This window comes from Penicillium oxalicum, chromosome I (genome assembly GCF_001723175.1).
Source record: "Penicillium oxalicum strain HP7-1 chromosome I, whole genome shotgun sequence".
In the NCBI taxonomy this organism is placed as follows: domain Eukaryota; kingdom Fungi; phylum Ascomycota; class Eurotiomycetes; order Eurotiales; family Aspergillaceae; genus Penicillium; species Penicillium oxalicum.
The window spans coordinates 3,890,351-3,917,816 of record NC_064650.1 but is presented as its reverse complement, the minus strand read 5'-3'; the positions used below and the strand labels follow the sequence as shown (position 1 = coordinate 3,917,816).

The 27,466-nt window shown below is 52.3% G+C and overlaps 9 protein-coding genes across 9 annotated transcripts; 5 read left to right on the top strand and 4 right to left on the bottom strand.

Moving 5' to 3' along the window:
- Window positions 1-1,911: 1,911 nt before the first annotated feature.
- POX_a01285 (uncharacterized protein) lies at window positions 1,912-4,961 on the top strand (the record flags this gene model as incomplete). Its single annotated transcript, XM_050110213.1, has 4 exons — window positions 1,912-2,004; window positions 2,679-2,844; window positions 2,918-4,437; window positions 4,515-4,961. The coding sequence occupies 4 exons, from the start codon at window positions 1,912-1,914 to the stop codon at window positions 4,959-4,961; spliced, it is 2,226 nt and encodes a 741-aa protein (XP_049973981.1).
- Window positions 4,962-6,643: 1,682 nt separating this feature from the next.
- Window positions 6,644-8,971, top strand: POX_a01284 (Tryptophan synthase; the record flags this gene model as incomplete). Its single annotated transcript, XM_050110212.1, has 3 exons — window positions 6,644-6,779; window positions 6,877-7,180; window positions 7,243-8,971. The coding sequence occupies 3 exons, from the start codon at window positions 6,644-6,646 to the stop codon at window positions 8,969-8,971; spliced, it is 2,169 nt and encodes a 722-aa protein (XP_049973980.1).
- Window positions 8,972-9,771: 800 nt separating this feature from the next.
- POX_a01283 (V-type proton ATPase subunit B) lies at window positions 9,772-11,885 on the bottom strand (the record flags this gene model as incomplete). The annotated part of the gene is made up of 8 exons (XM_050110211.1): window positions 9,772-10,088; window positions 10,163-10,351; window positions 10,421-10,450; window positions 10,542-11,133; window positions 11,212-11,373; window positions 11,431-11,477; window positions 11,631-11,715; window positions 11,787-11,885. The coding sequence occupies 8 exons, from the start codon at window positions 11,883-11,885 to the stop codon at window positions 9,772-9,774; spliced, it is 1,521 nt and encodes a 506-aa protein (XP_049973979.1).
- Window positions 11,886-13,614: 1,729 nt separating this feature from the next.
- Window positions 13,615-14,550, top strand: POX_a01282 (uncharacterized protein; the record flags this gene model as incomplete). Its single annotated transcript, XM_050110210.1, has 1 exon — window positions 13,615-14,550. One exon carries the CDS (start codon window positions 13,615-13,617, stop codon window positions 14,548-14,550), a length of 936 nt encoding a protein of 311 aa, XP_049973978.1.
- Window positions 14,551-15,235: 685 nt separating this feature from the next.
- On the bottom strand, window positions 15,236-17,481 carry POX_a01281 (uncharacterized protein; the record flags this gene model as incomplete). Its single annotated transcript, XM_050110209.1, has 3 exons — window positions 15,236-15,675; window positions 15,780-17,179; window positions 17,303-17,481. The coding sequence occupies 3 exons, from the start codon at window positions 17,479-17,481 to the stop codon at window positions 15,236-15,238; spliced, it is 2,019 nt and encodes a 672-aa protein (XP_049973977.1).
- A 2,703-nt stretch (window positions 17,482-20,184) lies between these two features.
- Window positions 20,185-20,596, top strand: POX_a01280 (uncharacterized protein; the record flags this gene model as incomplete). The annotated part of the gene is made up of 2 exons (XM_050110208.1): window positions 20,185-20,469; window positions 20,585-20,596. 2 exons carry the CDS (start codon window positions 20,185-20,187, stop codon window positions 20,594-20,596), a joined length of 297 nt encoding a protein of 98 aa, XP_049973976.1.
- A 1,370-nt stretch (window positions 20,597-21,966) lies between these two features.
- Window positions 21,967-24,379, bottom strand: POX_a01279 (uncharacterized protein; the record flags this gene model as incomplete). The annotated part of the gene is made up of 4 exons (XM_050110207.1): window positions 21,967-22,222; window positions 22,307-22,368; window positions 22,432-23,177; window positions 23,239-24,379. 4 exons carry the CDS (start codon window positions 24,377-24,379, stop codon window positions 21,967-21,969), a joined length of 2,205 nt encoding a protein of 734 aa, XP_049973975.1.
- Window positions 24,380-24,684: 305 nt separating this feature from the next.
- POX_a01278 (uncharacterized protein) lies at window positions 24,685-24,828 on the top strand (the record flags this gene model as incomplete). Its single annotated transcript, XM_050110206.1, has 1 exon — window positions 24,685-24,828. The coding sequence occupies one exon, from the start codon at window positions 24,685-24,687 to the stop codon at window positions 24,826-24,828; it is 144 nt and encodes a 47-aa protein (XP_049973974.1).
- A 1,342-nt stretch (window positions 24,829-26,170) lies between these two features.
- POX_a01277 (putative J domain-containing protein) lies at window positions 26,171-27,189 on the bottom strand (the record flags this gene model as incomplete). The annotated part of the gene is made up of 2 exons (XM_050110205.1): window positions 26,171-26,946; window positions 27,042-27,189. The coding sequence occupies 2 exons, from the start codon at window positions 27,187-27,189 to the stop codon at window positions 26,171-26,173; spliced, it is 924 nt and encodes a 307-aa protein (XP_049973973.1).
- Between the last annotated feature and the right edge of the window lie 277 nt (window positions 27,190-27,466).

Here is a 27,466-nt window from a genome sequence, read left to right as displayed (position 1 = left end):
GGCCTTACCTCCCCCCCCCTCCTCTCTCCTGCCTCCATTTCCCCCACCCGGTAAGGCCACTGAGGCACTCCTTCCAGTTGAAGGACCGGAACCACTCCCCCCCCCCCCTACCACAAGAAGTATAGTCCCTGAACGGCATTACCTTACACCCTCGGCCGTGCCTGGTCATGACTGCTCAATTGCTAATAATAATCCGTATACTCGGACGACTCTCTTCGCTTTTAACCCTACGCCATCCTTGCATTGATTTAGTTCTCTTCCTCCCCCCGCGTCCCTTTCCTCGAAATCATCCTCTTTCTTGGGCTCTCTGATGATGATACCTTGACGGTCTCACCACACATTCGCTCCCCACGTTCGCTCTTACGCTCGCTATCTGCTGCCACGAGATTCACGTTCGCTACGTCGCTCCTCTTTTTTGAGTACCTGAAAAGATCCCAAAAAAAGGCCGACATTTAAAACCTCTTTATCGGAAAACCTTCAGATCGAAAACCACAGAAAACTCCCCGTCCCCTCTCCCCCTCCCCCCAAAAAAGAAGAAGACTTCTATTCTCTCCACAGCGGTTTCTTCTCTGAATAGGAAGAAAGATCGCAAAGCAAGAGGACAGGCAAGGAAAGGAACACGCCCAAGAGAATTTGAGAACAGGACGGAAACCCACGAAATTCAGTTTATAACCTGATTATTCATTAATATCTAATTGTCGCCCACCACTATCCTCTCTTGTGCCCGGGGATTAGAATTTCCCGTCACAGGGGCGACCTTACGGAGATTGCGCGGTCAAACGCTGTCGCGTTTCGTTTGCGACTGCCGTTTTCACGGCTTCTGATCTTGGTGGATTCGTGAACGACTACCTTGTAAGCACGCCGTTTGTTTGGGGTTGGAAGAGCTCAGAAATCGAAGCACCGTGTGCATCTCAGCTCCGATTCCCGAGGCCTCCGTCTCTGTCGAAGATCTACCACTCGTTCTAGATCGCATCAGGACGTTCTTGTGCCTCCACACAATTCTAGCACAAGCCTCTCCTCGAGTGACCGGAACATTGCGGATCTCGAGAAAAGGAGAGAAGCACAATCCTCCAAATCCAACATTCACGGCCCGGAAATCGGTGGTTGATTGCAAAGGCAAACCACTTGAGACTCTGGCCGTCGGCAATTAATTATCAACGAACCAGGTGAGTTGATAAAACAGAGTTAATCTCCCTGTATGACTTGCAGGATCGGCATCGTGTTCCCCTCCCCTTCCCTCCTGCCCTCCTGCCCTCCTTGGTGCCCACGGGCTCCCTCCCTTCCCCCCCCTCGTGCCTTGCATCTTTTGCCCTTTTGGGGGTCATGTTCCAGATGGCACAATCTCCTTGCAGCGCCGAACTACTTGGATGGGGTGGCCATTCGTGGGACTAGAGGCGAACGAGCCCGTCGGAGATGATGAGCGTCGCGGATACTGGGCGGCCAGGTCTCCCCGTCTGATATCAATTTCGATAGTACTGTATCCCCTTGGGGACTCTCTTGTCGTTGCTCGTTTTGGTCACATCTCATCTCATTTCATTTCGGATCAAGTGTTTGTTGTTGACTCTGTTCTCTTCTCATCCAGTTCAGCTCGTTACGAACGTTGCATATTAGGACAGTCAGACGACCAATTGTTGGTGAAAGGGGTCAACGGACTTTGACTTTCATCCTGATTCACCTGGTAGGCCTCCCTCCACTCCTTGTCTTGTCTCATCCGGTCCTGGACTTCCACCTTGATCAATCCTCTTTTCGTGAGAGGTCGGGGTTTGCCAATTCTCGTGTGTATGTTTTGTTGCCCATGGGAAGATTCAGGCTGGGTGATTGATGCACCAGCCCGTTCTCTGGATTCGTCTGTGGGAATCAACGTCTGCTCTTGATCCATGTCTCCGAGTCTGCTCGCGAGTGCCGGTCAACATGACGCCCAACGGAGACCCAACGATCAGCTCTGAAGCTCGCTTCGGGCAAAATCTGGCAGGCCTGCGTGCTGATTCGTCTCTTAGTGTTCCTGTCAGGCCTGTCAGGCCAATTGTCGATAAGCTTTTCCCGAAACATTTACGGGGATTCGAGACAACAAAGCCCCAAACCTCGCCAGTCTGGTCCATTTCCGCCCTTTTAATTGGCATGCTTTCAGGATCTCACTGAATCAAAAAATCCGTGCTATTGCAATCTCCGTCGCTGCAGGCACCCATCCACAACCTTTTCCCGGCTCTACACCTCGTATCGCTGAGTGGTGTTCCGACGCTCGTTGTCACCAGCCGATCTGGACGCTTGACCGCACAAAGCTTCCCACTTGTCGCTCGTTCCATCTTCTGGCTTGTCTCGGAGAAGACCCCTTTTCGCGTGTCTTCCTCGTGGCTTGATCTTGTGGATAAATTCCCAGTCATTCGCTTTTAAAGAGTTCAGTCTTGTTGCAGTTGCTGCAACACCTTCAAGCTGGCTTACTCGAAGACCCACGGTGTTTTGGTGAGTGTCTGTCCATGTCTCTGTTTCTGTTTCTCCCCTCGTCTCTACTTCTGGGCGCCTGCATCGTGTTCGTTTTGAGCCTGGCGGGGTCTGTTTGAGAACAGAACTTCGACCCTTCGAGTCCTTGGAGAGCGACGGAAAGTGCAGTCCGCTTTATCGCCGCGTTTTGCTGTGTGTTAAAAGAGGGTGAACCTTGCTGACACCGCATTCCCGTCTAGTTCGATCCTGATTTCCAAACGCCTCTCATTGTAGGCGAGTCTTTGGATTTCTCGGATTCTGAGGAGTCACAGTTTGTTGGTGCGTTTTCAGACGGCCTGTGGGCCAAGTCTGAGCCCATTCTGTCTATGTCTAGTTTTCAGAAGCCCGCTGCAGGCTCTATTTTGGGTAAGTAGCCTCCCGCACTCGAGTGAGTGTCCGCTGGCGACAAAAAGTTGACATGCTGACCATCGTGAATTAGACTACGCGTCCACGCGGTCTGTACAGGATGCCGGATCATATTCGACATACGGCCAGTCCCCCTACGTGGCCTCATCTTTAGTCCCTTCGCCAATGGCCGACCAGGCGAGTCAGATCTCAGACTGTGTCCCGTACATTGCCAACCAGGAGTACGCCAGCTCCTACGAAGAGGGCCAATCGCCGATGATGGGCACCCGTCCACGACAAGTTCCCGAGATTCTTACGTATAGTCCGCAGCGCGGTATCGAGGGCACTCGAGTCGTGGTCCAGATTCAATCTCCCTTTGACTTGCACAGCTCGTGCTATGGGGCTCTCTACCTGATGTTCGGCACCAAGCGGTGCGCATGTAACCCGCATTTCCTCGGCTTTCAGGGTGCCAATTTCCAGTACTGTCTCTCCGTGGACGCGCCCCCGTTTGCCGTCACTGGCTCCGCTTCCATCGCCGTGCCGTTGCAGGTTGTGTTGGAGACTCAAAGCGATGGCCAGCCCACTACTTTGCAGGTCGGCATCTACACCTACGAGCAGGTCTCACGCTCTTCGCCGGACGCGGACTCTCGCAAGAGGAAATACTCCAACTATACGGACAACGTCCAAGAAACTTCGGCACCCACCAAGAGATTCGCTGGTCCTCAGTCCGGCCCGAAGACGGAGCGCACTGAAAACTACACTTACCGGGATAGCCCCTCTGCTTCTTTCTCACCCTACATGCAGAATCTCCCGGCCATGACCCCGTTTGCACACCAGTTCCATGCTGCCGCTTCTCCGCGTGGTGGCCCGGTTCACTTTGCTGCCGGCTCGGCCACGTCGCAGCCCAATTTCCGTGCACCGTCCCCCCTGACTTCCACCTGGAGCCCTGCCTTCATGCCTGCGTCCCACGAAGTGCGGGACCAAAGCCTGGCTCTTGCTCATCCCATGTCGCAGCACCGAGGTCCGTCGCCGGCCCGGACCTCCAGCGCCGCAAACCCTACCCTGATCCGCACCTCAACCTTGCAACAAGCCAGCGGGCTTGGCAACAGCTCGAGCTTCAACCCATATGCCATGTACCCGACCAAGGCTGTATTGAAACTGAATGGGGATCTGAACTCGATGGCCACCGGTTGGACTGCCGAAGAGCGCCAATCCCAACGCCGCCTAGTGCAGTTCAGCCGCTCTCAAAATGGGAGCACTATCAACGCTGATTTCAAACCCGTTACTCCGGAAGAGCGCGCTCCCAACAGCATCTGCATCAGCTGCATTCACTGGGAAGGCAAGGATGAGTGCTTTGTCACTAGTGTGGACACCATCTACTTGCTGGAATCCTTGGTTGCTGTGCGGTTCACGGTGGAGGAGAAGAATCGCATTCGCCGCAACCTCGAAGGGTTCCGCCCCTTGACGGTTTCCAAAGCCAAGGCCGATAGCGAGGAGTTTTTCAAGGTCATCATGGGCTTCCCTGCACCCAAGCCGCGGAACATTGAGAAGGACGTCAAGGTGTTCCCGTGGAGCATCCTGGCGGAAGCCTTGAGAAAAATTATTGGGAAATATGTAAGACGATCTCTCCCCTTTTGATCCCCTTTCCATTCGGTTCATAACTAATGTGATCATCGCTTGATTTTTTGCAGTCCGCGAGCTATTCCTCGACCGCAGGCGTGCTGCCCGCCTCGATCAGCCACTTTACCAACCACGGCAACGGCTCCGACTCCGGCACTGAACCTCACACTGTGCCGTCTCCCCATTCCCTTGCAGATGCTGGCCCCGTGGGCACCTATGCACACCATGGAGTCTCTGCTCCAGTGTATGTCCCACAGCCAAATCAGCCTTGCGCACTGGTTGCTGGTCCGGCCGAATACCGCTCCACCATGCCCCCAATGAGCCACCCATATACCTCGATTGGAACCTACTCATATCCGGCAGTCTGTCACCCCAACCACGTGCAGAGTCTGGTTGCTGCCCCTCCTCGCAATACTTGGGAACTTCATGGGTTGAGCACTTCAACTCCTTCAGCTGGTCCATCTTACAGCTACATTGATCCGGTGTACCCCATCCACGAGGCCTCCCACGGCCGGTAATCTTCACATTTCGGCGCTCTTGGATCCTCGCTGTTGTTCTTACCTTTCGATCTTGTCTTCCTCTCCTCCTTCACTGCACATACGATCCTTCTTCTTATCGCTCCCTTGACACAGCCCAGTCGCCTCCATGTTCTCCGGTGCTGGCCAGCATCACATCCTCCCCCCTGGATGTTTTGGTAACCATCCCTGTGAGCCACTGGTGGCCACCTCTTTATGATCTTCATGTCTCTCCTTACACTTTTCATGCCGAAATGCCCTTTCTCAAACCCAAAAGCAATTTTGCATATACTTCTTTCCACTTGCCATTCCGGGTCTTCAGCTCTGAGGCCCCGCTTGTCAGCCACGATGATCTCCTCCCCCCTTTTCTACTCGGGGATGCTTTGTTCGATTCTCCTTCTTTGTGTTTTTTTTTTGGGTTGCATATACTCCACACTGGGCATTTTGAGCTTTCTCTCCTTATACAATAATCTGGGCTACTGTACGAATATTTGGCATAGCACGGGCGCTGCAGTCATTCCTTTTGCATTCGCAGGAACGGGTTGGGATAGATTTTTGGACTTGTTTCATGTTCATTTTTGGGACTTTGCAAGTTTTGTTTTCAGTTATTTTTCAGTCTTCCTTTGCGGTCTTTCACCCCTGGCAGTGCCTTTTGTTGTTCTGTTTGGCGCCATCAGCGGGTCCTCTGCCTTTTTGGTCCGCTTTAACCTCTGTGACGGGATTTGCGCTGAGGCTTGGCTCTGCTGTGCGTCCCTGTGTGGTGCACAAAAGACCATATTTTGTTGTCATCTTTGAGCTTTTGCTGTTTTTGCTTTTTTGGACCATTTGACCAGAGGATGACATCCTGACTGCTCATTGCATCACTGCGGCGTTCTAGGATGATTCAGGAATCTCGAGATTTTTGTCTTTTGCACAATTCGTTGAAGCAGTTATAATTTATGACCAGTGAGAAACTGATCCATTTTAATGATCCCATCATTTCTTTCTCGATTATTCTGCTTGCTGCAACTCGCGCACTTCACCAGTAGATAAGCTTTCGCTGTGTGGCGCCCGGTATACAGTTGTTGCCTTGAGCTTCAGGCAAATAAATGGCATGCTGAGACAATCTCGAGGCTCCTCCGCCCACGTTCCCCCAGCCGGCCCCGTTTATGACGAGCCGCCTCTTCAACGCTCAGCGGGATCCCGATCTATGTCACGTGATTTTCTGCCTTTATCTGTGATGCTTTCACCATAAGCCTTCCTCTTCTCCCCTTTCTTTCCTTCATTCACCCTTTTTGAGATTGCACCGAGCCTCTCAACCATCAGTCATTAAAATAAACATCTTTTTTGGTGCAATTCTCACTATCCCGTCAAGGTTTCTGGCTACAAAACTTTAATCGCCACCCCTCGGAATCCTTAGCCTCGCTCCACCTTTATCTTATCGCTTCACGTGAGCAAGCGGCGAGCGGCAAAAAAGGCAAGTGGTCTCTCGACTTGCACTCACTTTCACTTCACAACTCCATCTCTCTCTGTCTCTCCTTTGAGTATTCTGAATTCTCTTCGAGTCATTCGCTTGGTGTCGAAATCGAACTCGAATTTTTTTTGGATGACAACAACTCTTGCCCTCAATTGACCTTCCTTAGTACTCCTATCTTGAACTCTGACGTTACGCCACCAACCCACGCGATCACTTCGATCTCATCACAATGGAGGCTATCAAGGACACATTTGCCAAGTGCAAGGAGCAGCACCGGGCTGCTCTTGTGGCTTACATCACTGCTGGATATCCCACTCATGGAGAGGCGGTTGACATTTTGTTGGGCTTAGAAAATGGGGGTGCCGGTACGTCATTTCTCTAGTCATCTTAGTGGGGTCCCGAGAGGAGAATTGTGGGACACACGGAAAGTACGGGACTAACGATGACTCAACTGTCGCGCAGACATTATCGAACTTGGCATTCCTTTCACAGACCCCATCGCGGATGGGCCCGTTATCCAGAAGGCTAACACCAAGGCCCTGGAAAATGGAGTTACTGTTACCTCGGTCCTGCAGATCGTTCGTGATGCCCGGAGCCGGGGCTTGAAAGCTCCTATCATGTTGATGGGATACTACAACCCGGTTCTGCGATATGGTGAGGAGCGCATGCTTCGTGACTGCAAGGAGGCCGGCGTCAATGGATTCATCATGGTAGACTTGCCTCCCGAGGAGGCTGTCCGCTTCCGTGACCTTTGCACCAGCACTGGGTAAGTTGATTTGATCGATTGGACGTGAACACAGCAATTGAAGAAGCTGACCATGGAGCCAGTCTCTCATATGTTCCGCTTATTGCCCCCGCTACCTCGGAATCTCGTATGAAGCTCCTTTGCAAGATTGCGGATTCTTTCATCTACGTCGTCTCTCGCATGGGTGTCACTGGTGCCACTGGCACGCTGAGTGACAAAGTCCCCGACCTTCTGAAGCGCGTTCACCAATACTCCGGCAATGTTCCTGCGGCCCTCGGATTTGGAGTCAGCACGCGGGAGCACTTCCTGTCTGTTCAGAAAGTAACTGAGGGTGTCGTTATCGGAAGCAAGATTATCAGCGTTGTCGGAGAGGCCCCGGCGGGTCAAGCTGCCAAGGCCGCGGAGGAGTATTTGACTAGCATCACTGGCCGCAAGTGGGAGCGCGATGCCAAAGGAGCCTTGACTCACGAGATCAACACCATCGAGCCAGTGCTGAAGGAATCCGTGGTTGAACCCACCCCGACCAAGGTCATCACCGAAGCCGATACCCCTGCTGGGCCCGGCCTGGCTGACCAGCTTGAGGCCTTGAATGTCACCAATGACCCTTCCGCACAGCCTTCCCGTTTCGGTGAATTTGGTGGCCAGTATGTCCCCGAGTCCCTGGTGGACTGCCTGGCAGAGTTGGAGGAGGGTTTCACCGCTGCTTGCAATGACCCCAAATTCTGGGAGGAGTTCCGCTCGTACTATCCTTACATGGGCCGGCCTAGCAGCCTTCATCTCGCTCAGCGTTTGACTGACCACGTCGGAGGTGCCAATATCTGGCTGAAGCGCGAAGATTTGAACCACACCGGCAGCCACAAGATCAACAATGCTCTCGGCCAGATTCTCGTTGCTCGCCGCTTGGGCAAGACTCGCATCATTGCTGAAACAGGTGCCGGTCAGCATGGTGTTGCCACGGCTACTGTCTGCGCAAAGTTCGGCATGAAGTGTACCGTTTACATGGGCGCTGAGGACGTCCGTCGCCAGGCTCTCAATGTGTTCCGTATGAAGCTTCTCGGTGCTTCGGTCGTTGCTGTTGACGCGGGAAGCCGTACTCTCCGTGACGCTGTGAACGAGGCTCTCCGTGCCTGGGTCGAGGAACTGGACACGACTCACTACATCATCGGCTCTGCTATTGGTCCCCACCCATTCCCAACTATCGTTCGTACCTTCCAGTCCGTTATTGGACAGGAAACCAAGGAACAGATGCAGGCTGAGATTGGCAAGCTGCCTGACGCGGTGGTCGCCTGCGTCGGTGGTGGTAGCAACGCCGTAGGCATGTTCCATCCATTCTCTAACGATCCCACCGTCAAGTTGATTGGTGTTGAGGCTGGTGGCGACGGTGTCGACACCCCCCGCAACTCGGCTACCCTGACTAATGGTCAAGCGGGCGTGCTTCACGGCGTCCGTACCTACGTCCTCCAGAACGAGCACGGCCAGATCGCTGAGACACACTCGATTTCCGCCGGTCTTGACTACCCTGGTGTCGGCCCTGAGCTGAGTGCCTGGAAGGATGCCAACCGCGCCACTTTCATTGTTGCTGATGACAGTCAATGTCTCGAAGGATTCCGTGCCCTGGCTCAGCACGAAGGTATCATTCCCGCGCTCGAAACTTCCCATGCCGTCTGGGGCGTCATGCAAATCGCCAAGACCATGAAGAAGGGCGAGAACATCGTGCTCAACCTGAGCGGCCGTGGTGACAAGGATGTTCAGAGCGTAGCTGATGAGCTTCCTCGCCTGGGTCCTAAGATTGGCTGGGATCTCCGTTTCTAAGCCTTGATTCGCCGTTCCTTCTTTTTTAAGTTTCTTTTTCACTTTCATATGAGCGTTCCCGGGAGGCCGCAGTACTAAAAGTTGCTCTTCTAGAGCCGAGCAGAAAAGTCTTTAGCGTCTCTCATGCTTTCTGTTTTCATTCTCCCAAGTTTTCGGGACGGATCACCTTTTTTTTTCAAAGATAATTCTCATCATTGCTATCGGTTTCTAATCGTGAGGCAGATTCCCGATTTTGGATTTTGATCATCTCCTCTCTGGCGTGGGAGGTTTTTTTTTTTGATTTTCTGTTCGATGGCATTTTATCCCACCAAGTATGAAGCATCATTTTTGTTTATCATTCAACAACGATCCTGTTGTAGCAGGCGATATGGTTACCAGTTATCTAGGGCGCTCCTTGAATAGCACGTCTTTGGATTGTAGCACCAGGTCAGATTTCATCGTGAAGGATGGCCGAGATGGTCCCTCGACAAGGCCTCAAGAACTACAGTAGAAACTACGGAGGAGTATCGTCAGGGGGATTCTAATATGAATTCGGTGGGTAGGTCGGCGCAAGTACGCGAGATCATGGCGAACAGAAGAAAAAAAAATAAAACAATCAAGCTGAAACAGATACAACCGCATCAAAGAGATATATGCAGCGGAGAACGAAAGAGCGGTACAGGACACCCAGACAGAATCCATCATTCCAGGAGTCTGGGCGTTCCTTCGAGTTCCTTCGTCTTCGCGCGAACTAAATGGATACAAAACCTTGTTCATGAGAGATCCAGCAAGGACAGTCACTCCTTCTCTGTTTTGACATTTCATGCATCAATGAGGTTGGCGCTCTGCTGCGAAGAGCCCTGCTGCTGCTCGCCCGAGTTATCGCGGGTATCCTTGTTGGCGATCTTGCGGGCGGAGCGGGCGTAGAATTCATCCAGAACACGCTTCGGGATACGGTTCAGCAATTCCTTGGGGTATACGCGGAGAAGGTTCCATGCAATGTCGAGGGACTCCTGAATTGTGCGAGACTCATAGGGAGACTGGCTGATGAAGGTGCGCTCGAACTTGTCGAGGAATTCCAGGGAAAGCTTGTCCTCGGAAGACAGGGCTTCCTCTCCGACGACTGCCTTCATGGCGGCTACAAAGGGGGTTAACAGGGTGATCGGAGTGGAATACAACCGTAAACGATTTGAGAAAGAGGACGATACTTACCGGCATCACGACCGATAGCGTACTTCGCATACAGTTGGTTAGAGACATCCGAGTGGTCCTTGCGGGTACGTCCCTCGCCAATAGCCGATTTCATCAGACGGGACAGTGAAGGCAGCACGTTAATAGGAGGGTAGACACCCTTGTTGGCAAGCTGGCGATCGACGAAAATCTGGCCCTCCGTGATATAACCTGCAGTTTTGATTAGCCCCGTTGAAGATTGCCGGAAAGGTGGAAAGGGAAGGGGAATTATTGCAGTACCAGTCAGATCGGGAATGGGGTGAGTGATATCTAAATCAAGAGAAGATAGTGGTCAGTAATCACGGTTTTGATGGGTCGAGCAGATGGACCATAGCAGGCGCTGATCTCAAAGCCCACTTACCATCGTTAGGCATCGTCAGAATAGGAATCTGGGTGATGGATCCGTTACGGCCCTCAACACGACCAGCACGCTCATAGATAGTGGACAAATCCGTGTACATGTAACCGGGGTAACCGCGACGACCCGGCACTTCCTCACGAGCGGCTGAGACCTCACGGAGAGCGTCACAGTAGGCCGACAGATCGGTCATGATGACCAGAACGTGCTTCTCCAATTGATAAGCGTAGTATTCTGCGGTGGTCAGGGCCAGGCGAGGTGTGATAATACGCTCAATGGTGGGATCATTGGCCAAGTTGAGGAACAGAGTGACACGTTCCATACTACCGTTCTCCTCGAAGTCGCGAGTGAAGAAACGAGCCGTTTCCATGTTAACACCCATCGCAGCAAAGACAATTGAGAAGTTCTCCTCATGACCGTCATGGACATCCTTGGTGGGTCGCTTGACTAGGCCGGCTTGACGACAGATCTGGGCGGCAATCTCGTTGTGGGGAAGACCGGCGGCGGAGAAGATGGGAATCTTCTGTCCACGAGCAATGGAGTTCATCGTGTCGATGGCGGAGATACCGGTGGAAATCATTTCCTCGGGATACACCTACATCAACGGCAATCAGTTTCGGCTTGTGGTTTTTTTTTTTTTTGCTTTCCCAAGACTGCAAATGACATCACGTACTCGAGAGTAAGGGTTGATGGGCTGTCCGTTGATATCGAGATAGTCCTCCGCCAACACCTTGGGGCCCTTGTCGATGGCACGTCCTGATCCGTCAAAGACACGACCCAACATGTCCTCGGAGACACCCAGCTTCAAACTGTGGCCGGAGAACTCGACTTTGGTCTGATTTTCTGGTTAGCGCGCCTGCTCCGTCTCACGCGAGACCGTGTGCACAAGTACCTTCTTCACATCAATACCGGAAGTGCCTTCGAACACCTGATCGTAGACTTGTCAACAATTTGTTAATGGTCAAGGATGACGCTGGGGTCCATGCGAACCTGAACGACAGCTCGGTTGCCTATTTTGGCGCGAAAAAAAAAGAAATTGGTGAGTTTCCAGCCTCTTGACGTAGCTCAGACTAAGCTGCTAGGTAAGCTCACCTCTAGCTTCCAGGACCTGACCGGAGCGCTCCGTGCCATCGGGAAGCGTCAGAGACACGATCTCATTGTAACGAGGGAACTTGACCTGCAATACAAGGCCACTGTTAGCGTGCGCTGTGCATCATGAAGCTAAACCGGAAGCAGGGCTGGTCTGACGTTATCGAGGAACACCAGCGGTCCGTTGATACCTCCGATGGTGTTGTAGCGGATGCGGGGCTTGATGGAGGTCATCCGGGGGTCGACGAAGTCGGCCATGGCGGGCTGAAGAGATTCCAAATTCCTCCACGGACACGGAACAAGACAGACGAGGTCGGATGGGTGAAGCGATTGGGAGCAGAGCGGGATGGCCGAGGGGGTTGGCCAAGCTGTCTGGATGCTGGAGCTTGGGCGGTGACCTTGCACGTGATGGAGCATTCGTAGTCATCAGTCTCACACTCTTCGTCCGACGACCTCGTGGATGAGCTCCGAGGCATCCACGTCGCATTTTACTGAATGAGAGAGAAAAAAAAGGACGGAGAGAAGAGAGAAAAAAAAGGACAAAGTCTCTCCGTAATGCTCAGTTGAGTGCCAGCAACAGTCGCAGTCATTTTCCTAATGTTGACGCTGGTCAGAGATCTGCCATCAACCGAGCTACACTAAGTCGAATCTTGGCCTGAAGTCTTGAGACTCTATCCAGTCAGCCCCGACTGAAGAAATCTCCGAACCACTTCTTCACCACATAATGTGCACGGTGAGTCAGAATGGAACAAGCTCATAGTCTAGATGAGGACCGGCGCATAGCTGTGTACAGTGACCCGGAGTTTTGAGTCCAGGCGGAAGGCATTGGTCCACACAGACAACCGCGGCGACATGGCACAGAACACACGATTTCCATGCTCATCGACGTGGATCCCATACTGATTCTTCTACTCACCTACAACCAGAATACTTTTGACAAAGAAACCAGTAGATGCTGCTTCAAATCGCCAAGTTCGGGTGAAAGATGTAAGGATGTCGCTGACCATGTTCGACCAGTACACATCGACCCCTTCGGTGAAAGTGAAGATCTCAGGTCCTTTGCTGGATCAAGTGGCTACTCGTGGAATTGAGGAGGCTACGAACGATACTTGTTGTAGTTCTTTGTGAAACCGTGGGAACTGTATCTACAGAAGCTGAAATGCCCGGATAGTATACCGGGTGAGACGTTGATCGGACGGGGTTGTCTGATTGTCGGCCGGACTCTTATGGCTGCAATTCTCTAAATTCTCATGATTGTGCTCAATCGGTGCCTCAAGGCGTGAGAGTCTCAAGCATCGATTCGCAGTCGCCGGAAAATTTACAGTTGACGAGGTGATTGGTGGGAAAGCTTTTGACCTGCCAACTAATCTGATGCCGATGGATTGCCGACGCCGGACGTCTTCCATTGTGCAGATGCGGTTGGGGGGCATCATCTATGAGCTTGGGGACGATACAGTCGAAAATTCCCACCTCGTGGTAATCTTTTATTATCTTTTTATTAATTTCACAAAGGCTGTGACATTTCACCATCTACCAACCACAACACAATAGATGATATCAATAGACAACAAACACAAGAAAAGTAAAGGGTGAAAGACCTCCGGGTCGGTTCACCCGCGTCGAGGATTGGCTTGGACTAGTGCCGATCGGCCACCAGACGGCAAATGAAAATGCCCCGCGGGGAGGAGTGACCATGGCCCAAGTATTTCTGTACCTAAAGAGTACTTTCAGTTGACACTGCGCAATTTGCAAAACAAATGTACCTTCAAAGTATTTCCATCTTCCAACGTGGCTGGAATCCGTAGTTGCTGCACCCCCACGTCTCCCCGCACCAAATCGAGAGAGCGTCCCTCACGAAGCAAAATTGACGAACAACTGTGACATAACCTCCTTCTCTTTCTCCTTTCTATTCAACCTTCTTTCTCCCTTTCGAAGCTGTCATTATAGAGCAATTTCAATTCATATTTTTACCTCTTCGTTTGCAAACATGAAGCTTCTCTACCCCACATCCGTGGCCCTCGACGTCCCAAGTCTCCAGGGCTTCGCTGTCTCTCTCCACCCATATGATGTCAAATCGACCATCCCCGAAGAGCACATCGACGCAGACATCCTCGTGACCTGGTGCAACAGCGCCGACAACCTCAAGGACGCAGCCCAGCGATTGAAGAATGTGAAATGGATCCAGTCCCTCGCCGCCGGGCCCAATGACGTGCTCTCCGCCGGCTTCGACTCCAACAAAACAATCGTCACCACCGGTGTCGGGCTCCACGATTATCCCGTCGCCGAACACACCCTCGGCCTCTTGCTGAATGCGGCCCGGCACTTTTACGAGATGCGCGACTACCAGCTTCAGTCCAAGTGGCCGGGTCACTTGGGCGGATCCTTCCCCCGCTCAGATTTCACCACATTGCGCGGTGCCCGCGTGCTCATTTGGGGATACGGCAGCATCGCCAAGACGCTCACACCCTGTCTGACTGCCCTCGGTGCTCAAGTCAAGGGTATTGCTCGGAGTCAGGGAGTGCGCAATGGAGTCGAGGTCTACGCCGAGGACAAGTTGTCCGAACTTCTCCCGGAGACGGATGCGCTCGTGATGATTCTGCCAGGCTCCGATTCCACCGTGGATGTGCTCAACGCCGAGAGACTCAAGTTGCTTCCCAAACATGCGTGGGTGGTCAATGTCGGCCGTGGAGTGTCGATCGATGAGGATGCGCTGGTGGATGCGTTGGAGAAAGGCGAGATCGCCGGAGCGGCGTTGGACGTGTTCAAACAGGAGCCTCTTCCCGAATCGAGTCGTCTCTGGAAGGCGCCGAATGTGATCATCTCTCCTCATGCGGCGGGTGGACGACCGCAGGGCTGTGAAGCGTTGATTACGGAAAATTTGCGCCGGTTCCTGGCTGGGCAGCAGCTCAAAAATGTGGTATAAATCAATTGCAGATAGACAGGCCATATACTCGTTTCCTTTTTTTTGAGCGGAAATTACAATACAATTTATCTGAGGATCACATCCCTGGGCGTATCAGGCGAAATCTGTAGAGACCAATAACCGTGAGGGGGTTTTATTTTTACAAGTGCTCCAATTCTGCCCATTTGTAGTCAATTTGAAAAACAGAACCGACCCGAGACCATCCCTATCGTCAACCGGGAGACAAGACGGACTACGCTGTGCTTTGGAGAGGTTATTTTTGAACATGAGTAAGAACTTGATTATTAAGTGAGCGACTAGTCCCAGATGAAACAAGATCAAGGAAACAAAAGACTAATGAATGATAGGTCCTTCGCCGGAGACAAAAAACCACACTCAGTACAGAACAGTCAGACACTAGCGCAAGGAGCGCGGTCCAATCCCAAGTGCGAGGCTTCCTGATTAATCTCCTCTGAAGAACTACAGAGAATCCTTCTCCCTCCGATGGCCGAGTTCCTCGGTGAACCAGGCCGAGAATGGAAGACACGGCCCTGCATACAAACAGCGGGACGATTTACCTGGGGGCAGGTCGTTCAAGCCAGCCCTGGGTGCCCGGAGCAGGTCCAGACGCTGGCTGCTCATTCCAGTTACCTCCATAGGGACCTGAATTCCCCTGCTGTCCGTAGCCAGCACCAGGTTGCTCGTTTCAGTTGCCGTGTGCCACGGGCTGCTGCTGGTGGTCAAAGTTGTTGCGTGCTGGCTCCTCCCTCCACATGCCATTATTTTGCTGTTGGGGCTGGCCACGGTAGCCTTGTTCCTGGTAACCATTCTGGGGGGTCTCTCTCCAGCCGCCGTTGTTGCCGTTCAGGATGGGCTGCTGGTTGTTGTTCGGGTACGAATGACCCCCAGGAGTGTCTTGAGTGTTGGGCTTTTCCGAGCGATCCCCGTCACACACAACTCCAAGAGGCGTGCGTCGACAACCCTTGCCATATGACCCGGTAGGGCAGTACTCAAATTCGAGGCAGTCGCCGGTGATAATGGCACAGTGTTTTCCGTTGAATTGCTGGTTGGGAGGGCACTGGGGTTTTCTCGAGGCAACGCAGTCATGGCTGTTCTGATCAAACACGGCACCGGGGGGGGGGGGCACTGCGGCTTCTCATACGCAGAGCACTTCCTGCCATCGAATTTGAACCCGCGAGGACATTGAGGCTCTTAAAAGGAAAAGCAACGACCAGCATCGAGATAGGTACCGTCCGGGCACACTGGCGGGCTGGCAATGCAATACTTGCCGTTGAAAATCAGGTTGCCGCAGTCCGGGTTGGTGGTGGAGATACACTGGCCATCTTTAAGAACAAAGCCTCTGTCACAATGCTGCTCGGTGACCCGCACGCAGCGGCCGTCCTTCCAGACAAAGTTCTGTGCACATCGAGGAGGCTCGGCACTTTCGCAACGGCCATTGAAATATCTCTGGCCCATCGGACAGGTAGGAACACCGTAGACACACTGGCCGTTCTGGAAGTGGGTGTTGGCAGGGCATTGAGGGGGCGTAGAGGTCATGCACAGGCCGTTTTCGTTCAGAACAGTGCCTTGAGGGCAGCGAGGAACAGAGACAGATACACAGCGAGTTCCATCAAAAGTGGCACCATCGATACATGAAGGGATATTTCCAGTCACACAATCGTCCCCCTTGTGAATACCTTCCTCGCAAGTGGCATGGCCATTGATCACGCACCGACGACCATCCCACTTGCCTGGAGCATCACAAGACGGCGGGAAATCACTCACGCACTTGTTGCCTTCGATTCTGCTGTGGATCGGACATGAGGGAGGCTGCTGGGTGACGCAGTCCGAGCCGAGCAACACAAATCCTTGCGGGCACTTGAGCTGGGCCGAGACGATGCAATGCCCGTTATCGAAGCGAGAGTGTTCGGGGCAAGTTGGTGGCTGCTGTGAAACACAACGTGATTTGTCAAGCTTGAATCCCCGGGGGTACTCTGGGGGAGGGTTGGAGTGCTTTTCACAGCGACCATGGATCGCCTCGCTACCGTCAGGACATTTGCCATTCACCGGCTGCACGAAACAGACGCTTCTATCCCAAGACATTCCCTGGGGGCAGCAACGAGCCGTGCCGTGGGCTTTGTCGACAGAGACGACAGTGCCTCCGGGGCACGCAAGTGGGCCCTGATACACACACGACTTGCCATGCAACTCCGTGCCGTCCGGACACTTGGGAGACTCGACAATGGTGCACGACTGAATCTTCTCATTATAAACCGCGCCCTCGCTGCAGAAGGGCTTTTGGATGGAGACGCATTGGCCATTCTGAGCAACGGTATTTTCGGGGCAATTCAGTTGCGACACAACAATGCAGCGCGACGAAGCCGCATCGAAAGAGGCGCCCTTGGAACAAATTGGAGGCTGGATATCGACACAGACGCCGCCATCAAGCTTGCTACCATCCTGGCATTTGGGACCAGTGAGAGAGGCACAGCTTGTCCCCGTGAAATGCTGGCCAGAGGGGCACGCAGGGGGTTTCTGGGAGACACACACGTTGCCTTGCAACAGGTATCCAGGGCCGCAATCGGCTTGTCCATCCGTGACACAGTGATTATCTCTGAGGATCGACTTGCCTCCACACGAGGGAGGCTCGCTGGTCACACACACGCCGTTCTTGAACTCGTAGCCATGGTCACAAAAGGGCTAGGCCTTGAAGACACATGCGTCTCCGACTCGTGCACTGCCCTCGGGACAGAGGGGGGTCCCCAGAACGCACGCCTGGCCATCAAACTCGGTGCCTTGGGGACAACATTTGACTTGGCCGGACGTGTGGTCGGTGGTTGGAATGATGTCGTCGAGGGTGAGTCTACGCGGAGGAGCCCGACTCTGAGTGGTCTCGGCCGCGGAGATGGCTATCGCAAGCGAAAAAGCGAGAACTGCCGTGATTCTTGCCATGATGGCTTGAGTCTGCTTGGTTTCTCTACCCTCTGGATGCGAGGCGATTGGCAATGGACTTTATATGTGTTCAGACATCATGTCATTTGTATCCAAACCTTGGTCGATCATCTCCGTCTGGTTCATGATCGTGATCTTCGAGTGTCTGTCCCCCACCCCCCTCCCCCTTGCCCTTGTGGTCGTTTCTTCCTCCTGACAAGGAAAAATATCCATTGCAGACTCTCAGTCTACCACATACGATGCAAGCTGAGCTTGCCGGTTGCACAGACTATCTCCCTTGAATGCCCGACCGATCGATCGGTTTTTCTCGGTGCATCGTCAGGTCACTTCATCGTGGATGGTTTCGAAATCAGGGACAGAGGCCGGCCTGTCCAGTCCTCAGAGGTACCGTTCATCCTTGGAGGCAGCAGGGGTAAATGTGAAATGTAGCTCGTGCCACCGGATGCATGGATCGACGGACCAGAAGTATCGAATGCACTTTTGCTGTGGGGGTGTGGAGCAAGATTTTACGGTCAACCCGCTAGCTTCTCCGCCGTCCGAGCCGCGCCGAGATTGAAGCCTTAGTCCCTTGCATATACGATGACCGGGGCCAGATTTAAGCATCTTCGGTCAATCCCGGGCCAAGCGTCGCCACATAGCCCATCGGTGACCACCAGGCTGGAGTGGGTCGGACCTGGCAAGTCAAGCGCAGGGCCAAGGTACATGCATAAATGTGTACATAGATAGCGCAAACCCAGAGTATCCATCTTTGCAGGCTAGAGGAATAGAGTAGTTGGAAATGGAAGCCAGGAAGTCCGTTACCAAGTCTCCGCTGTGTTGTTATCAGGAATGGAAGACCTTCTGTGAATCCTGGAGGGTCCCACTCGCCTTTCTCTTTCTCTTCTTCTCTTGTGATGTATTTTCTTTTTCACTTTTTTTTTTTTCTTTGGTCTTGAAATCCAGCTACATCGCATCGAACAAACATATCATTGATCATGGGTCTGGACCCCTAATACCTCATGTACGATAGATCAGAGCCTATCGGATCTTCGTTGATGAGGCAGTACGATCGAATCCATGCATTGAATGCCACATACGCGCTGCCGAAATGTCTCCCTGTTTGGAGGTCCTCATTTGTCTGTAAATATGGAAAGAAACAAGAAACACAAGATGAGTTGTCGATCATCACAGGTGGTTCCCAAAGAAAAGGTCTCAGTTGAGTCTTGGATTTCACAGTCCTGGCCACACACTATCATCCTGCAGCAATGTGGGAGTTGATGGTCCAGTGAAGAGACTCAACGCAGCACCAGTCCCGCTGCCTTCTGGCGGCAAAAATTACCGTATCAGAACTTTCAGGTTCTTGGACATCTAGATTTGAGCTGAGATGATCGACGTGCTTCTGGCGGCTTCGAGTGATTATTCGCGCAAGAATGTCGGACGCGGTCCATGTGGAGCTGAGGTGATGGGGCTGGTGAGCAGTACCGACCTATGCTGTCTACCTCATCGAGCGTGAGATCAATCGCCAGGCGACATGTATAGCAATATGCTCTATGGGAACTCTTTCTATTTTACTCGTGATCGTGGATGGAAGACATGCAGCTGCGACTTGATCGCAGCATCTATGACCACTCATACTTGATAGATATTGACCGGCAAAATGCGATGTCATTGCGCGATGCATGCGAGCTCCCCTGCAGGTTACACGCTACGAATGTGCAGAATTCCGATATGAGTTGCTCTCTAATAACCGGTCCAGGGTCATTGGCTGACCGATTTGACCGACCTGATGCTTCTTTCTCTAATCATTGCGCAAGCCGAATTACGAATCTTTAGGTTTATTTATTAAAAGGAATAATGAGTCAAGCACCAGTCAATAATAAAGTGTGAGATCGCTCACGAAATACCTATGCATAATGTTCGATGTCATGAATTGCCCGATACCTAGAAGAACAAGATGCATCAGAAATCACCTCAGGGGTCTAATGCCCTGATTGAAGATGATCTGTAGCCCATCTTCACGGTAGCAGAGCCTTGAAGCGTCGTGCTGTGTGAAATGGCTTGCATTGCAGGTTGCCCTTCCGGTAAATTGATCTCAGACCTTCAGACCGGGGATCTCGATTGATTGGCATGATGTGAGTTTCTAAGGTCGAAGGATTTCTCACTCAATTCTATGTAGACTCTTCCCCAAATGGCAGAAGATCTTCGATCGTACGACGTGAGGGCGGCATCTGTCCAGATCATCGTCATCCTACTGCTTCGAAATTGATCTCATAGCGCGCAGATACGATCATGCACAACGCTCAATCCAGGTCTGAGTTGAGGATCCAGCATCAACAGGGCCGATCAAGCTCCGCCAGGAGAAGATCCTGAGGGGTTATGACCCGGAACGAGGGTAGTTGAGAAGTTATAAATACCAGATCCCAACCTGCTCTGATCTCTTCCTCATCATCATCCTCATCTTCTCCAACTATCTACCAAGCTACTATTCCTCGACTCTCACCTTTCTCTAAGCTATCGCTTTTGACCAACGTCCTTCCACTCGTACGTTCAGTTCTTCTCTGTCTGCCCAACTCCCCATTGTTCTTCCTCCTCGACTCCTTCTAACCGGGTCGGATCACAGCAATAAAAATGAAGTTCTCCATTGCCTTCGTTATCACCATGGCTGTCGCCGTCACTGCCCAGTACAGTGGAAACCAGCAGTACCAGCAGTAGCCCTCCCAGCAGATGCAAAACCAGGGCTACCAGCAGGGCTATCAGCAAAACTCCCAGCCCCAGCAGTGGCAGTACACCCAGCAGCAGAACAAGTACTCCCCGGCTGAAGCCCAGGCCTGGCACACCTGCATCGACCACCTCCTGGACCAGTTCAACTCGGGCAACACCGGCACCTCTTTCTCCTGCTCCACTTTCAGATGTCTCGAGAGCATCGCCAACCAGTACAGCCGTGGAGGTACCCTGGCTGGCCTCGGAAACGTTGTTAGCGCAGCTTGCACTTTTGGAAACATTGTTCCTGTAAGATCACTTGAGCTCTTCCTTTTCTCTCTTCTCTTTTCTCCCTCCTCTTTTTTTCCGGCCATTTATTTCCCTGCTGCGCATCATGACCACCAGTATACTAACCCAGATCTAGAAATGGTTGTAACAAGCCTCTCATGTGATGAAAGAGGGCGCCACATATGCCCTATCCATGACTGAAACGATAACTGATGCATCGGACATCATGTGTGAAGATTGACAGCCTCGGTCCGGGTTTTTTTTTGTCCAGGTCCTTCTTCGTCTCAAGCCCTGTGCATCCTGTGTTTTTTCCCCGGGCCCCCGTGCGAATGCAGAGGTGATCGTATGAATTATTGTTGCCCTTAAATTTATGACTTGTTTTTGACTATCATCCTGGCTCCTTGTAAGCGCTGATCATGCCTTTGGCTTGCATCTTTCCCGAGTAATAAGTAATAAAATACACCCAGAGCTGAACGTAAGCGTACAGTAATGTTGCAATCCACCGAGAAATTCTGCCCTCAAAACATGAACCACGAGCGTTCTTTGGAATCCCTTGCCCTTAGAAAGAACCTACCATCTGATACTCAAGTGAACCTTGTGTCTGTGCAACTCATGAGATTAGTTCGCAGATGGGACACATCAGGACATTAAGCCTTGAATGATAACTACATGAAATTCCATCCATGCCAGCCAAACGAAATTTTGATATATGGCCTATAAATCAATAGTCTTCTGCTAGGGGTACTACACGTATACCATTCATGGATATCTTAAAGAAGAAAAGACGCCATGACAGCCATCTTTTTGTTTACTAGTTGCAGGCCTTCGAAAGATATAATATCTGCCAGAAATACGCTGTTCGGCCGGAAGTATATATCAGGTCTTGGACTACTTCACATCTCCACTGTACTTTGAGTTTCTACCTTAGGTAATATACTTTTTTCGTGGAATGAAATATACCACCTTCCCCGCCTACGTCCAAGTCAGAATACATCATATTATATCTCCTCTCATTCTCCTATCTTGTATACCCAATCAAATCTCTCTGGTACCTGCAGGCGGCGAACCTGTTGGTATATCTCTTTAAGGTTATGGCCAGACAAAGTGGCATTGCCTTCATTTTTATATATGCAGGTACTACATAACCCGTGACCGAGGTTGGTAGAAAGAATTGTGTTAGAAGCCACGAATTTGCGTTTGCGAAGACGATTGGAGCAAGCCAAGAAAGACGTTGGATTTCGGGTATCAATAAATGTAAAAGCAAATATGAATAAAAAAGAAACAAAAAAAACAAAAAAGAAAAGAAAAGAAAAAAACAAAAGGAGACAACTCCATCGCCCTTGGCCATGCCGCTTCATGCCGCATAAAAATACATCATAAAAAGGAGTGAGCGCTTTATCGCGCTCTCCCTTACAATTCAAAAAAAAGAAAAATGCAAAAGAAAGAAGAGAGAGGAGGGAAAAAAAGAAAACCACCATCCCCACTACCAGTCCCTTCGCTGTGAGTGGTGCCGTCAGCTCAGGGGGCCTTGTCGGCCGTGCCACCCGGCTTACTCGCGGCTTTCGCCTGAGCCTTTGCCTTGGCTTCAGCCTTGGCCTTCTCCTTGGCCTCCGCCTCGAGCTTCTCCCGCAAGGTCTTGGAGGCGGTCAGGTTGTTCGCCAGCCTCATGGTCGTCTGCGAGGTGGCCAGCTGGCGCTGGAGCTTGTGACGGGCAACCATCACCGGAACGGAGGACTTGGAGATCAGGTAATTTGAAAAGGAGCCCAACAGGACTCTGTAAGATGTTAGTTACCGGGCGATGTCAAAGGAAATAAGGAGAAGTCAGAAGAACAAATAAAAAAAAAGAGAATCGACTGACCCTTTCAAGGCACTCTGGCCACGAGCACCCACAATTGCCAGCGTTGGCTCCAGTTCGTCGATCTGAAGAGAGTCGGTCAGCTCACTGCGTATGTAAAGAAGGTGAGGGGTGTAGGGTTCACTTACAGCCTCAGTGATCATCTGCTTTGGGCTTTTGCAGTGGATCACTTCCACCGCAATACGTACTGACAAGCCCGTCTTGCGAAGAAATCCGATACAGATATCAGAGATTTTCTCCACAGCACGAACTCGCTCGGCCTCCGCGGCGGGGGAAACACGGGTCTCAACGGAGCTGGTCTTGCCAGCGACCCCGGAACTCAGCCGACCCAGGAGGTTGAGGGTGCCAGTGCGGGACGCTCCGGAAGCCTCCTTCGTCTGGTTTCCGACGACGGCGACGGCATCCTGCATGGCCTTGGCGCCTTCACCCACCTGGACCGCGCCGGCATTGGCGTCCTCATGTATGGCGAAAATCGCATACATGGTATCACCGGGGCGCAGCAGACCCCCGATGGTCCACTCCAGGGCGTATTCGGACTCCTGGCTCAGATCGGTGGCCACCAGGTACTTGCGTTGTCGGCGACGTCCCTCAGCCGCCTCTTGCTGGATCTCATCGAACTCACCGCGGACGATGGTTCGAATCGAGCGGTTGGGGACACGATTGTCGATGGCCGACACGTAGATGCTCAGTCGTTGAGCCCGGTTAATGGCAGCCTCCTCCTCCTCATCGTCGGATCCGCATGGGGTGCCAGCAGCGGACCGAGCACGGGGGGTGGGGACCTCAAAATTGGTCTGAGGCCGGACGACGCTCTTCAGCACAGACTTTCCAGGCTTGCGGTCCTGGTTCGGGATGTTGTGCTTGGAGGAAGGAGGCTCTGAATAGTGAGTTAGTCATCTCTCAAAAAGGAAGGTAAGAGAAAAGTGAGAGATACGTACGGGTGTCTTGAGACGCGGGCTTGGACTCCTGAGAGCCACTGGCTTCACCCGATCTGGTGTTGCTCGAGGGGCCGCTAGCGCGAGACTTTGTCTGGCGACCCCGGCCGGCAGTGACGAAGGTGACGCCGGGGAGACTGGGCTCATCTTCATCAGAATCTTCATCGTCGCCTTGTGCATCATCGCTTTCTTCATCGTCATCACCATCCTCATCATCGCCGTCGTCATCGCTGTCATCTCCGTTGTGATCGTCGTCACTACTGCTTGCCAGCATTTTGTTTTCACGATCAAAAACATCCTTGGCCACGCGCTCTCCGGGCTCGGCGTGTTCAGTGGGCCGGACGTAGGTGGGCATGGTTTCAGATTTGCTGACCAGAGCGTCGTCGGATTTATTACGAGCCGGGTCCATTCTGAAGGATTTTTCCTTGCACGAGGAGGAAGCAGGAGTGTCGGGGTGAGATGAGGAAGGAGGTTTGCGGTTGGTGGGAGATGCAGAGCGACTGAGACGTGCGGTGGATGGGCCAGCGCGTGAGTCCAACGAGGAAGTGCGGCTGCGTGACGAGGGACCACGACTGGACTCGCGCCCACGAGACAAACTTCGAGGGAACAAGCGCCCTTCTAATCCCGACATCATGGCGGCCATGGCTTTTCGACCTTGGGTCTTTTTCTTCACCACAGTTTGGTCGGATGACAGAGTGGACACATCCGACTTTGCATCCTCCTCTATGGCCGCCTCTCGAGCAGTGGGAGCTCGACGATCACCCTGGGAAGATCCATCCCTCACGTCCCGCTGAGCATGCGTATCTTCACCACGCGCAAGTTGTCTCTCAGGAGAAGCGGATCTGGACATGACCGTGGATACTCCACGCAATGGCGACGACGCCAACGGTTCTACTAGGCCCTGAGCTCTACGCCGGGCCAATGCAGCCCACCGCGAAGTTGAACCTCGCTCTCTGCGCGGGGGTTTGATGATCCTCTGGATCGCACGATGCAGTAACGGGTTTTTGCGACGAGGGTCACTGGGCTCTGAGGATTGTGGTGAGGGTTGAGGCTGTGGGGGAGCCTCTGGCTGGGGCGCAGTCTCGGATGTCGAAGAAAGTGAAGATGTGGACGAGGAAGCTCGACGGTTAGCTGGGTCCGACATGTCGTGCGGTTCCGCCTGTGGCGGGCTTGACCTGGACCTCGGGTGGGGGTGCTCGGGATGCCAGTTAACCAACGAGAAGCCGCAATTTCAACGGAATGTGGAGCCGATCGTCGGGCTGACGACAATTAAAGATCTTCTAACCCCCTTCCAGCGTCTGGGGGAGGAAGCTTGACTCCTGGTGGCTGGAGCCAGGAAGAAGGAGAGGACCGGGACGAGGAACAAGAGGAGAATGAAGATGAAGAAGGGACCAATGAAACCCCTAAGCAGCTGTGCTGGATGCGCCAAGGGTTGTCTGCAACCTGAGGATGCTCAAACACACACCCACACACACTGGCAGCAGTGAGGCACACGCAGTACGCAAGGTGGGAATTCTGGGGAAGAAAAAGCCGGGGAAAGAAAGTGTGAAGAATGAGGGTCAGGCAGGGGAGTTGGGCAAGAATGAGAGCTGAGCTCTTGTGATTTTTGATCAGATCTCAGCGTTGATGCAATCGAAGTGATGATGGGATGAGAAAGATGATGGACGAACTGGATGGTGAAAAGATGAGAGAAGAGAAGAGGAGCGCAGGAGAAGTGAGATCGCTCATGACCCGCCTGGTGTGGTCGCTTTCTCGAGTCTCGGCGACGACATAATCGAGGTGACGACGCCGCGGAACTAACTACTGGCCCTCCCCTTGTGGACCATTCGAGCTGACGACGGGACTCGGCGTGGAGAATCTCTGGCTGGGAATGCGATGGAGCCAGATCTGTCCTGTCCCTGTTCGACTGGACGGCCTGGAAGAAGCGGCTCCGATGAAGTGAACTATGGTTTCTGTTCTTGCGACGCAGCTCCTACAGTTCAGCGCCAATGACCTTCTCGGTGTAGGGATTGAGATGGGAGCAGATGCGCGTACATTGTCCATCCCACTAGCTTCCGCTATTACATTGGCCTAATCGCTTGTGTCGGAGGGATATGTGTGCACCGAAATCTAAGATTGACAAAGACTGCCCTATTCTTCTTCTTGGTCTATGCACAATTGCCATTGGCTCATGCTTGCGAGTCAATTGGCCTGCCATGAGTGAGAATCAACCATCTCTGAAAGCATCCATATGTTCTTGATGCTACCAGAGACGGTGTTCGCCAGAGAATGTTGCTTTGGACTACAGTGCGAAAAGCGTGCATGCCACAAGATTGTCTGGAAGCACAGGGTGGCGCAAAAAACGTATCTCTTCCTGACAATCTAGTATTTGATATCTTTTCTAGATGGGCTTTTACCAACGACAGGTATAGAATGTATGATGTTGAACCTCTGCAGCGACCCTCGGGCAAGAGCAGCGCTGTGCACCTGCTCTATCGGGGCTTCTTCTCACAAAGGGGGTGACTTTGTGTGTGTCTCAATCGCAGCTCTGTCCCCGGCTCATGTGCCATGTGTTACACTGATGTGAATGATCACAACCTGATTACAATCCATATTGTGTGAAAGAGATCGAAAATATTCACTGGTTGAGAGATCTGGACTAACCTATAGAGAAACATCAAAATCACGATAGAACAAGTATGGAATTCATGTTATGGATACAAGCAGGTTTCAACGCTGAACCTCCCTCAACAGAAGCATTATTACACCCCATACAAATCAATGCATCGACGCAGACACTGGATTGAAAGGCCTCTCCGCCCAGGAAAAATCGTCCACAGAAACACCTAAACACCCTTACCCAACGAGCGGGTGCGAAGAGCCCCCTGGAAACCAACAAAATAAAAGCGCTCAGAGAAATTCAATGAGAGTCGTAATGAGAAGGAACTGCGCCTGATCAGGCTTTCGAAGACTTTTTCTCCTGAGACTTGGCACTCTTGGACTTCTTGCGGGCACCAACAGAGGCAAATGCCTCCTCTGGTGGCTCATCCATCACGGTGCGTTTGGATCCCTTGGAGGGCTGTGCATATTTTTCCTCTAGATGAGCAAGGAAGCTCTGGCCACGGTGCTGCTGACGTTTGGTGATCATGGCGAGAAGATCATTCTCATCATCAGCTCCTTTTCCCTTTGCGGTGGCCTTTGACTTGGATGCTGATGCGGCTCTCTTTTTCTTGGCATTCTCTGTGTCTCTTGCGTGCTTCTCCGCCTCTTTGGCTTCCTTTTGAGCCCGTCTCACGCGGCGCTGGTGCTTGCTCTCTGGCTCCTCGCTGTATGTGGGGTAATTCTCCACCTGGCCCTCACTGATGGCCTGATCAATGATGGAGCGGAAGCGTGCATCATCCTCAAGCACGTTGGAGAGCATCACCGAGTCATAGATGTGATCCATATTTCCCTCACCCTGCTCATATGCTGTGAGAATGTCGGTCTTCTCCTCATCCGAGCCCTTGTATTTTTTCTGGAAATCATCCAGTGCACGAGTGTCCAACATGGCAGAAAGTTGCTCGCGGTAAAAGTCCAGCCAGTCAAAATCCTCATCTTCACCAAGGATTTCTTCAGTGTTACCGGTGCGATCGTACAGCTTTCGTCGGCGCTCATCCGAGAGGACACCATAGGCAAGGGCAATCTGCTGGAATCTCTTGTTGGCTTCTTCACGGTGTTCTTCGCTGACCTTGTCTGTGATCAAAGGGTTAGTATGACTTCAAGGTGGGAATCAGAATTGTGTTGGTTTTTCTCTTTTTTTTTTTTTCTCAAATTGGGCCATGACGAACCAGGATGGTGCTTCAAAGCATTCTTTCTGTAGGCAGTCTTGATAGCTTCTGAGGTGGCATCCGACTCCACCCCCAGAAGCTTATAGAGATCCTCCTCGACCGAGGGCAGCTGCTCATCGAGAGCTTCCTTCTTTGAGCCTTTTGCCATTTGAAAGGTAGCTTGGCCCGTTGGAATGATATAGAGTGCACAGGAGAAGACTGTCTTGGAACCACTGATTTTGCGCAAACAACAGCGCCAAGCATAAATTAGCGATGCCGCCGCGGCGCGCGGGTCGGTCTTACGCGATCAACACGCGGCGGACCCATTTCGTCATCGTTCTGCTCGAGATATCCGCCTTTCGGCATTAGTCTTCCCTCGTTCTATCTCCATCTTTTGGACGACCAGGTCAACCCAATTTCTCTCTGAGTCTATCGTGACATCTTGT